At 34.6% G+C, this 12,475-nt stretch overlaps 1 protein-coding gene across 5 annotated transcripts in view; it reads left to right on the top strand.

Annotated features, from left to right (window-relative positions):
- The first annotated feature begins 343 nt into the window (after positions 1 to 343).
- LOC137396375 (coiled-coil domain-containing protein 9-like) overlaps positions 344 to 12,475 on the top strand; it is a 49,971-nt gene continuing 37,839 nt past the window's right edge. For all 5 annotated transcript variants that reach the window (XM_068082627.1, XM_068082630.1, XM_068082631.1 and 2 more), the window contains exons 1-3: positions 344 to 466; positions 10,232 to 10,331; positions 12,142 to 12,262. In XM_068082627.1, coding sequence (XP_067938728.1) covers positions 10,249 to 10,331; positions 12,142 to 12,262 — 204 coding nt within the window. In that variant the 5' untranslated portion in view covers positions 344 to 466; positions 10,232 to 10,248. The remainder of the gene's footprint in view (positions 467 to 10,231; positions 10,332 to 12,141; positions 12,263 to 12,475) is intronic.

Genomic DNA, 12,475 nt, shown 5'->3' on the forward strand with positions numbered 1-12,475 from the left:
AACGATTATATCCATTATCTGTGGACTTTTCAAGTTTGAATCAATGTTACGCAGACCAAATACTTCCATGGAGTTATCATAATAACTTGAGAGTACAAATACGCGTTGATCTTTGGGCAATAATAACAATAGGGTAACAGCAAACGATATTCGCTAAACTGGGCAAAGGCTCAACGAAGCTATTTGCGCCCAATCATAATTAATGAATGTACTTGCAATAAAATTATCCAATCCATCGAGTGCGTCAACTACCGAAGGACAAACCGAGGTCATACAAAAAAGTTTGAGCTGTGGAGCGAAGACCCGATCGGCTTGCAAAATTACTACATAGTGACATCTTCATCGTTTCAAGACCGAGCTATACACTTATTTATGTCGCGGTCTGTTTTTTAAATGTTTTCCCTCTTACAAAGTAATAGAAAAAGCCTTGTCAAAGAGCTACTTGCGGCTATCACGAAACAGTAATGTATGCCAAATTACAGTATATTTTTGAATAGAACTTATAGGAAAATAAAGTCATGCACCGAGCAGCAGACTAGGTGGTAAATAATCGGAAAACTTGTTTTTCACTAGTGATGGTTCTTCATTATTTAGCTCACGTTCAGTGCAATATATTTCTGTATTGCGCTAGAATTGTATTGCAATAGTATTGTAGAACTAGTATTTCTATTCTGAGCTTCTCCGCCGAGAGACTTCTTGACTTTGTAGTAACACAAAAATTACTTTTTTGTTACGGATGTAGTGTTAAACTTTGAAGTCGCATAAGCTTGTCTATAGATTGTAATACGGTAGTTGCTGAAGAGTCGCTATTTATGTTGCTACAGTCATTTTTCTTCAGCATTAATTAATATTGCTCTAGTCAAAATACATCGACAGAGTTGTTTACTTCTTATTCAGCGTATAAAGACCAACTAAAATTTTTGTTCCAGAACTATTGAACAAATGTGATTTTGCTTGCCACAAAATGTACAACAATTATTAGAGTATGAAAAATATGTTTTTCTAAAATGGATGTGTGAAATTGCATTCTCAAAGTGAAGTAATGAGCGCTCAAGATTGGGAGACAGTTAACTAGGATACTGATCTCTACTAACATAATGCACAGAGGATGATGTGAAATCCCTAATGTTCTGATCTATTATTTTTGGAAATCAGTCAGGCATAGATGGGCTTCAATTTTTCTCATGCTAAATTAAATGTATATATAATTCTAATAAAGGTATAATCACAACCCCTTATAAGTTCTATCAGAGTTGGTTCTGCCTGAACAGGGGTCTACTAAATTAGACTGAAGACTGGCTAAATTGGATCATAAGTTGGCCCGATAGAGTTGGACCGAAGACTGACTTGGCTGAATCGGACCAAAAGTTGGCCTGTTGAAGTTGGACCGACAGCTGGCCCATCAGTTTCGGTAGAGTGTGACGGAAGGTTGCCCTAGCTGAATTTTTTCTGTAGTGGTGATGTTCACTCTAGTACACCGATAGCTCGTCCATACAATACTCAGGCTAATTCAGACATATGAACGTATCCCCTGATTAGTCTAGATTCAGACAAACTTTGTTTTAAATGAATTCTAAAGTTGAATAGCAATAAAGTCACAGCAAAAAGAGACTGCCCAAAATGTGCAATAAAAGAACTTTATATACAGACACATTCAATAAAACAAAAAATGATTAGGTAAATGTAATATAGGTTAAATCTATTGGCTATGATTAGCCCATGCACAGAATGATTCACAAATCACATTTTGGGATGTTACAGTAATTAGAAGGATCAGCAACAGTTATATTGAATTTTACGCCTGCTTCACAAGGGATACCTCTAATACAATTGCCTATTCCCTCTAAATCCAATGCATCTTGCGGAAACTTTTCATTTGGCAACCGTGGTGCTGTACTGCATCGAGTGCTGTTACAAAATATGTAGCCTTTTGGAATCAAAGAGGCAGTGTTCAGTTCCCATCACATGAGACCTTGAAGGACCGCATGCCATGGGAGCATTCCAAGACTACAGCCTGCCAAACCGAGGCCTCTTTTTGTCACAGTAGGTTTCTGTAAAAGTTTCACCAAAGGTCTCCAAGCAATCTCACCAGAGACATCCCCCTGCCATTTCCATCCCCCTTGCTGGGCTCAGGAGCACCATCACAGATGCTTGCCATCTTCGCGGCGACCTCGGTGGCAGCTTACAAAGAGGCAGACCTAGGAATGAGTCAGCTGTAGCTTCTGATGCTGTGCAGCCAAAGGTTCCATGAGAGATCTTAGACCAGTCTGTATAACCAAGTCGGCATTCTCTCCATTGGCCCTTTTCAGGACCAACAGTTTGTTCAAGTATCTGGTTTTGGCTATTGTTGTTTACTTCATCGCAACAACAGAGTTTTAAATAAATACTATATTTGATAAACTCATTAGCTTCTGATGAAATGCCATGCTTGAGTTCGAAGTTGCAATATCGAAGTTTAAATTGCTTTTCAAGTTTAAGCTGTATCCGAATAGCTGTATATCAACGTCAGTATTAGTCAATTTTGTTTACCACCTGTTTTGATTTCATAGGTTTTGTTTTGATTTCTACATCACAGAACTGCTAACATTAATGTGATCTGCTTATTCAATGGACTCACCTTTAGGTTAACAACTATAGCTATCACAGCCACAAAAGTATAAATCATGTTCAGTTGGTTGACATATTAAAAACTTTGTAGAGCCTGAAACCATCCCTACCTTATATACAGGTATTTGTTCCTCAAAATGCAAATAAGTTTTAGTCAAATATGTTAATGTCTTAATTGTTTATTAAGCTTCTTTTACATACATATTTTATTTAATAGCGGGTGTCTATTATTATCATATTCACTATATTGTGATCCGCAGCTGAAGCCGTGACCATCACCTGGACGTTTTAGTATCTTTTAAAAGCAACATACTGTTGGTTTAAAACCAGTTTTCTTATTTTTCAGTTTTGTTATTTATTTTTGTTACTTTGCAATTGGAACATCAACTAGCGAATTGAACTATTTTGTTAGAAATAAGCGGAATTATTTTATTACTTTTAAAAATTTTAAGAGCAATAGTGAAAGGATTTAAATAATGGGACCAAACTCTCCTTTTTATATTGCCGTTTCAAGTGCTTTTATTTTAAACCATATCAATTAATATTGTTTTGCTCATTACACATCAGCCTGCAAGAAATATCAGATTTCTTGCAAGCTGCCTGTTATCTCTTACCAATAAATAGACTAAATACACTTTCACATTTCAGTGTGTTTTTCTCTTACATTTCCTCGCTTATGCTGATACTGCTATCAGTCAAAAGGGGGATACAGCGAAAATTCACCCATGATCTATATGGACTTAAGCAATAGACGGCTGCTGTCTGTAAAAGTTATAATATTCCATGTTGAAATTGAGGACTTAACTCACTTAATTTATGGCGCTGCTGCTCACCATTATACACCGGCATATTCTTGAACACTAGCGCAATCACAAACACTATCCGCATGTATTATATAAAAATAAGTCAGGTTGGCCAAGTATGTACAAAGGCCATTCAATAAATAAGGTCAATTTATTTATATAAAAAGAGTTCAATTTTAAGAGGAAGCCTAATTTTGTTGACAGGTTTATATAGTCCCTACTGATGACTTGCAACACATTTTCATTGAGATGCGGTCATATCCTCAGTTTTTTTGAGGTTTTCAAAAATAGTCCAACAAAACACATGCTCCAGAATTGTACAGAAATCAGTGTCAGTTATCTAGATATCAGTTAACTAGTACCTCAGTAGTAAAGGTGTGTGTGTGTGTGTCATCGTAAAAAAACAAGAAAATTGTAAGCTTTAACTTGTAATAGAACTCCTTTTACAAACTAATTTGCTTTATGTATTGAGTGACCCTCTTAGTATTTCTGTTTTTATTCTTTTACTTCAGTTGAAAGTTTCACAACTTCATTTGACAGTTTTGTGCAAGCGGTGACCAAAAAGCCAATATACTAATGTGATGACACAATAGTTTTTCAAGCTCAAAGTCGGAGCAGCAATGATCAATATTTCAACTCTGCTGTATGCTATTAAAAGTTTATTATCAGTCTCGATTTTGTATGTTCTGGTACACTTTGAATACTTTTTTTTAGTAAATCTGACCCAATCACATTGAATAGTGCTATTTCGTTGGGGTATTGAACAATATAAATACTTACTATCATTCTAGCCAATTACAAAGACAAACAATGAAAAAACTCTAATTACTATAAGTATAGGCTCTCAATTTCAACAAATCGTAGAAAGGCACAAACAACGACTGTTAAATACTACCTTTTTCAAGGTCACATCGTTTTCTTTGCTACAAAAAACCTTAATTTATTAATTTGTAATAATTGGTTTTATCAAGTTTTTTAATGTTACACCACCAATAAAACACAACAAAAAGGTCCTTGACATTTGAAGAGGTATTTAAAAGGAACCCCTGTCAAAGCTCTACAAGCGTGTTGACTCATCAAGTACCATGCCACCATCTTATTAGTTCTACCTGCAAGAAATTTTTTACAAGTACATAAATTATAAGTGTTAGTGTTGACTGCTCTTGTTGTAAAGAAAGGATGTTGTGTAAAAGTATTAGAAGCATCAAGTTGAAATTTAACATTAAGGGTAACAAAACTGTCAGTCTTCATATATATAAGACATTCTTTAATAACTCATGTTCAGACTACCAGTAGTTCTAATTAACACATGGTATTTCCAACTATAGTAGATCCTTCTACAACTTAAATAATCCTTTCCGAGAGCGCTTACGTTATAGGGATTCTATGTCATATGAGCAGTAAAATACATGTAAACGGCGTGATGTTCCAAGACCTTAACAAACTCACCATTTTGGCCCTTCAAAAATAAAAACTAAACTTGGCTTTTTAATTTATTGACTACAGTAACTGTGATATATTGGTCTGTATCGACCTTTGTCTTTTATTATTACTTTCATTTTGTTTAGGGTCTATAGTTGCAGTAATTTTACGTTAAATTGAGGAGACCGTCAATGTCACACCTTCAATGTCAATTTAAATCGATTTTTTTCTACACATAATTTATGCTGCGAAAAATTGTATATGCTTGACATAACATAAAACAAAAAAGTGTCGTTACCATAAAAAGATCGGTGTCCGTGCGTCAGACCATCAGGCCGAGACCATTGCTAGAGTTTAGAATAATACATTGCTGTTGTCAAGACTTCACCTCAAGGTCATATAGCTTGGATACCGACACTCTAACACCCGCACCAATCAACCACCTTTAAGCATTTCTACATAATTGTGCTGTTAATTATTCTCATTTGCTTTATCAGCACTCCTGGCGATCTCTCTTTATGGATTAGACTGCCAGGGTACTAGTACATATAATAGAGATGTACACCATTACATCATTTTTTTAGCTAGTGTGGCTAGAGAGAAAATGATATTTTTAAGGCTAACTGATATTCTCAATACCCAAATCGAATTTGAGGCCTTAGACTGACTTGACGCTTTACATTATATGACATTTTTTTACGTTATATGGTTCAAAAACTTTACATAAATTCTATACGTTGGAAGTTTACATTGAAATCTACGTTAAAATTTATGTAAAAGAATGTTTACATTATAGGAGCATTTACTGCACGTTGGTATTTTCCTTTTGAAATTTATATGACTTTGAAGTGAGTCATTCTTAAACTTAGACAGAAGGCTATCTTCAAATGGCTTGTGATCATTAACCTTTTCAGCCGCCATTCTCAATCATCCTTGAAACGACCTTTTATTCGCAATTAACAATAACAGGTTGCCACATTTAATTCAAGCAGGTAAACTAATCAATTCTTCCAAAGGAAAGTAAATTGAAATCCTAAAAGTTCATGATAATTTCTTGCAGGATTTATCCTTTATGCCCATCTTAAACACCATCCAGTTTTTAACCTTTACATAACTTGAAAATTGCACTATTGCATAGACATCTTTTATTCAATAAACCAACCCTCGTTGGTCTAGGTTATTGCTATCATATACTGTTAGCAGTATACTAGGGCAAACAACCGTGTGCTATCACCCAGAATGCAACACCGAAATGCCACAATGTTTTCTGCAAGGCAAATGTGTTTGGATAAACTTAACAATACAATTTATTAAAGTAGTGACACCTAGAGTTCTTGAAACTTGAAGCAGAACTGACTTCATGTTTTGACAAAATGATTCTTGTGTCAGTCTGTCTGATGGTGTGGCTGACTATAAATCAAATTAAAATTGATTATGCCCTTTTGTTGCTGCCTTTACAATTACTTTATCTACTTATCTACACGTATACAACAACTATTTGGCTGAATTTATTATTTAGTGTAAATAGCAGAACTTAACCTTAAATTTCACATTATTTAAGCAGGTTTGATAGAAGCAAAAAATTTAAATGTTGCTAGCGAGTTCAGTGGTTTGCGAAATAAGTTGGACCCCCTTCGTTGAAAAACTACAATTTTCATTTACAACATTGTTATGCATTGTGAATTTAGTCAATAGCTTACATGAAGTCATATACACGAATAGGCCCTATGACAAAAATAAGCAAATAAAAATGTATGTGGTGTGATCATATCTTTACAAATTGTTTTCTTCAACCATTAAAAATGAAATGTTCAGAATTTAGCCTACACAATCATTTGAAAGCATAATTTAAAAACTGTTCGGTTTACATATTTGAAATCAGAACAAAGTGAGGATTAATTAATTATATAATTTATTGCTATTGAATAATTTCACAATGAGTAACAAGTAAATGAGAATTTTATTTTTCAACTTTAGTGGTCCAGATTATTTTGCATTGCTGTACTGGCTTTAAAATTATGTTTTAGCTAGCAAATAGTCAGCGGTACGAGATGCCATGCTTTCAGTCACATTTATCTGAGTTGTTACCAGCTCTACTGTAACGTTGACAAAATAATTTTTATAAGCCATTACCAAGAAAGATAATCATATGTTTATAATTAACATTCAACTGAAGATCTCTTTCGATCGAGCCTATTTACTTCATCAGACGTAAAATATGATCCAAGACCATTAGAACATCAAATGGTTAAAAAAAATTTCCTACTTACGGTGGATAACTATTGCAATTGCAATATTTTCGTTGAAATGTCTCAATAAAAATTGAAAACGTTCTTCACATTGTGACTCATCTAATCCGATATTTCTTTGTCAAAACATTTTCACAACTTTTCAAGGTAGTCCCACTGTCAAACTCGGCAAGAAATGCTGATTCTTTTGCATAGTTTGAGCCAAGTTTAGATGAACGGTAAGCCAGAAACTTCGAAAATACATTCAAAAAAAACAAAAAAGTCTCTTTCTTTGTTCTCAACAAACATCCATAAAAAGATTTTTTACAACCTAGCGAACCAATCTAAGAAAAAGGCTGTCTACATTGGTCTCTATAGTATTTTGAAGCTTGCAAGCACAAACATGTCATTGGTTTGGTGAAGAAGTCATTTTGCCGGTAATAAATTTATAAAAGTTGTAAATTCTTTAACAATTTGCAGGTCAATAAATTAAGTTCAATAAGAATGTATCCATAATGCATATTGCCTGTGTTTATAGTAACATATTCTTGAACAGAACTCTACAAGGTCTACGACTATAAAGCACTGTGTTGTGATAATAGTGGTTTGCTCATAGCATAATATTTAGCTGGCAGTCAATTATAATGATCGACCCTTGTCTTTGACCTGCCCTACTGCTCATACACAACCGTCTCGAAATATATTAATTATCTATTACTCTAAAAGTGTAATTGTATGTCTCACTTAAAAATACATAAACTTATTGCTGTCACACACCCTTTAAAATCCTAATTTATACTGCTGAGTTTATGCTGAGATAAAGCTTTGGGGATTTGATAATTTTTCATCAGATATACACTGTTGTTTTATTTGTTTCATGGAATGAATGGTCCATTGATAAATTTCAATCAGCATCTAGTGATATTTTACATGAAATTATCTTTGTTTAGCTTAACAAACGTCATTTCTGTAGGTATTTTCACAGTTCAAGGGTGTGACAACCAAGTAGATGTGTTTTAGGTAATTAGGTCATTGAGTTAACTTATTTCATCGCGGCCTTTGTATCACCTCAGTGGCTACCCACACAGGAAACTAGTTACTTGATAAAATAAGCGAGCCGCATCTTTGAAATGAATATGTTCGAATATATGGAGATACCAACTGCATCCTTAAGCAAACCATGTATAGTCAACATTATCTAGTCATTATTAGTATCCATTTGTAGAAGAAAATTTACAGGTCACATTTGTCTAGTTGATTCAAGTACAAAACAAATGGTTTTTTGAGTTGACCAAAATAGTGAATGTAAAAGAACGTCGATTTCTTTGAAATCAATTAACCCACTGATCCTGGCAAAGGGTTAATAAAGCCATTCTTGCATCTGGTTGGCGGTTTGTGGCGTGGACTCACCTGTTTTCACTTAGAAGCGCGGAGCATAAAATTTTTTGAGTAGTTCGTAATATTTGGTCTATTGGAATTGAGTCGAGCTATGCAAAAGTACCTATCAATAAAGCTCTGATTACACTTCATAAATCCATCTATCAGACAAGATTTCAGCACAGGTGGCAATGAGACTATGATGTATTCAAAATGTTCTTTAAATCATGTTTTGCATTACCTTCAACAATATTATTTTATTTTATAATTTTTACATCTCAGCAAAAGGTTTTTATTAAAAGCATCCATTCATGTCGCGGCCACTCACATAGTTTCAGCTCATAAAATAGAACCAATTAGTCTACTGCAGTAAAATCAAACAAAGCTATCATAGTTTGTACAGCACACATTCATGGCTCTCTTTCCTGTGTATGGCAGTTTCCACACTGACACAACCACACTGACTCAACTGCCACTTAAACATCTTGTTATCAATAAAACAAATGTAATAAATATATGTTATTCATAGATATGTTGTTCTAACGTGTATCTACTGAAAGCTGTCAATTGAGAGATAGATTGAAAGTATAAAATTAGCATATTAGTGGCTTAGCACAAGTACGCTAAGCCAACAGTTCGAAGCTTTGTTTTTGGCAAATAAAGATTGATCAATCAATTTTCCTCACTTTTTGCAAGTGAGAAGTGAACAGAAATTGTAGTCGTAAATCTTATTCACTAGCTAAAACTGCCAAAGAAAATTTGAAGCCAATTTTATAGCTAGGTAAAACGATAAAAAAGTTATGAAACGATGATTGGTGAAAGCAAAAAGTTATAACTTTATTAATTACCTAGTAAATGTATTCATGAGTACTGAAATTATTACCTTTAGTACATATATACGTACAGGAGACACAAAGTTAACGATAGATTTACTTCCATTCTCCTATCTTCCTCTGCAGCATAACGCTGTTGACGCTTGTCAGCTCTAACCATACGCTGTCTGCCCCAAACTTTAACCATTTGATGCTCAGAAAACTCTGAGCCATTTTCGATAAAACTGGAAGCATTGTTAAAATTCTGTTGGTCGTCAATAAAACAAGTCGACACACTAAGTGGGATTTAGTAATTAAGTAAATTTCCTAATGACGAGAATCTTTGATATCACGGACAATGCATTTTACTAGCCATAAGATTTATTATGACCTATATAAAAGTTTCATGCTTTGTTGATTCACTTTCATCAAAGCATGAAACTAATGATCCTCGTTAGTCAATCATCATGCATGTTTCATATGCATGATGATTGACTAACGAGAATATAGTATCTTTATTGTTCATAAACTATTATATACGCTCACTATACATGTCATGAATAAAGCACCGAATCTGAGCATTTCAAAAAATGATGTCATTCAAACGCTTATCTTATATCTCTAGAGAGGGTTAGTTTACAAAAACAAAAATGACATCAAATTGTAGCTGATGTTTTAGCCTTATGTCGGTCTTAATTTCATTTGAATGACTTCGATGGTGCAATCATATCTTTAAATTATGCGTTCTTATTTTTAACATTGAAATATTTTATGCTTTGTGCATGCATGCATATCGTCTCATCTAAGTGCCTATAAGTGTGGTGGTGCTGAACACCCACATCATCCACTAAATTTATTGCGCGGAATTGATGAATCTTGATTGTAATTCCTACTGTAAATGTCACCAATACAGATTGCCCGGCAAAACTCACTGCTGCACATTAAAACTTCATTCAGACTAACGCTCTTTTTTTTTTTCTAGTGAAAACAAAATAAACTATGGCAGCGCTCACCAAGGAAGAAAAAGACAAACTTGTTGACCAGCGCATGGAAATCATGAAAGAGAAGAATGAGAAACGAAGGTTGGTATTGTTTGTTGATGAGTTGCAATATGGCTCTAGGATATCTTTTCAAGTTTCTTTTGTTTTCAAATGTTTTTGAAATAATGGCTCTTGGGGTCTTGTCATTATTCTGACAATTCATCGATGGCGTTGAGAGGTCTTGTGATGGTTGCGAGGTCTGGCGATGGTTGAGACCTCTCAACCATTGAGGTGACCTCTCAATGGTTGAGAGGTCTTGTGATGGTTGCGAGGTCTGGCGATGGTTGAGACCTCTCAACCATTGAGGTGACCTCTCAATGGTTGAGAGGTCTTGTGATGGTGCGAGGTCTTGCGATGGTTTTGCGAGTTTCTTGGTGGCTTATCAAATTGTGGCAAAAATTTCATGTATTACCACTTTGAATATCTCTTTAGAGATTCTTTATTTACCTGTAGTTGTTAATTTTGAACTGGGTGAACAAGATAAGGTAACTCTTTGTATTCAAGTCAGAACAGATTTACACTATAGACAATGTACTACTTATAGCTAAGCATTCCTATATGTAATATCTTTGCTTGTGTTTCTTCAGCTTTGCACTTTTGTGACTAGCTTTTAGAGTGTTTAAAAAACTCACAATTTGTAAAGCATCAAAACTAAATTACGCAAATATTTAGTAGTCTTTGTTTTTGAAATTCAAATTACTTTTATTACAATATTATGAGCTAAATACTTACTGTTTTATTTACGTAGTAGTTTTATATGAGTCATTTTTTGCTTCCATATTTGGTACTGCTGACAGCCCATGATGTAAATTATTTTTGCATGAAATGATAATTTTATATCACACTAAATACTAGAGAAAATGTAAACAATTTCCTATACAAGTTTGATTGCTTATTGTGAAATTGTTAACACGAGATGAAACACAGAATGAAACTATAGTGTACTATGCAACAATTATATAGGCAGCAGCTATCAGGTGAGGGAGCTTCTAAAATTATGCATGGGAAAGCAACCCTTAGAGTACCAGCGAAAGCACTGCATGTGCTCTTCGAACCCATTCAAAGCATGATAACACAGTGATAATAATGTGAACTTAGGAAATATATTATGTAGGCTTAAAGGGGCTAATTGCTCGGGTAAGGAAAATGGTCGTTCATTACTCTCTCATTTTCAGCTTTTTTTTAATAATGTGTGTGTTTTATTTCATCAATTCATAGAAATATAACATTAAGCAAAAATTAAGATATAATTACAATAATGACTAAATGAAAAAAATAAATGAAAGCCTAATTCCTACATATTAAGGTATGATGAGGGCCACATGCCCAGTGGCACTCTAGCTGGTTGAGGTGCTGGGCCCACAGAACTTGGCATATGAATAGAAATATTTGGCATATTTCATCGTAATTTGTAGGCTGGTCTTGATTAATCTAGGCTTTGAAGGTGGCTCCTGACAGTTCTTTTAAATTTTGAGATTCTTCGTAAGTCTATTAGAGGGTTGTTTCATTCCAACGGAACTCTGTATTCAACTGTTTTTGAAGCAGTATAAAATATTGGTAATGGTGGGTTAGGTTTTCAAACATCTAGTATTATGGCGAGAATCTTTTTTTACTTTATGGTCATTTGAATAAAATTTTGAATGCGCCATCAAGAAAATTCGCTTCTGGTAAAGTTTATCAATTGGCAACACAACAAGCTGAACAGACAACAGCGACTGAGATGAAGTCAGCGGTGTACTATCAAATATTGTGCGCATGTTACCATATGATGTACCAGCTGCATGTACCTGCATGTTATGACGTACCAACTGCGTGTACTTGAATTCTTAGAAATGATCGCTGATGATTATAGACAAAGACAAAAGGAGATAGAGGATGAGCAGAGGGCAATGGGAGATGCTGCCGCTCCCCCCACTTATATTTATGAACCTTCAGGCTGGAGGGAGCCTGAGCCACAGCAGGCTGAGGATGTGGTAAGTGGTCGGTTTATTGCGCTTACAATTATCTTCTTTATTTTACAGAGATTGTTTGTCCCCAAATGCTGTAATCCGTAACATAAACCTACGTAACTATTGTTTTTTTGGCTTAGCTTAATATTGTCCAATTGTAAGTGATTGTATGGAGGGAGGAGTTACCCGAAAACCTCTATGTGAACGCCATGGCGCTCTATTTTTCAAGCCTTCTTC

This window comes from Watersipora subatra, chromosome 5, assembly GCF_963576615.1.
Source record: "Watersipora subatra chromosome 5, tzWatSuba1.1, whole genome shotgun sequence".
Classification (NCBI taxonomy): domain Eukaryota; kingdom Metazoa; phylum Bryozoa; class Gymnolaemata; order Cheilostomatida; family Watersiporidae; genus Watersipora; species Watersipora subatra.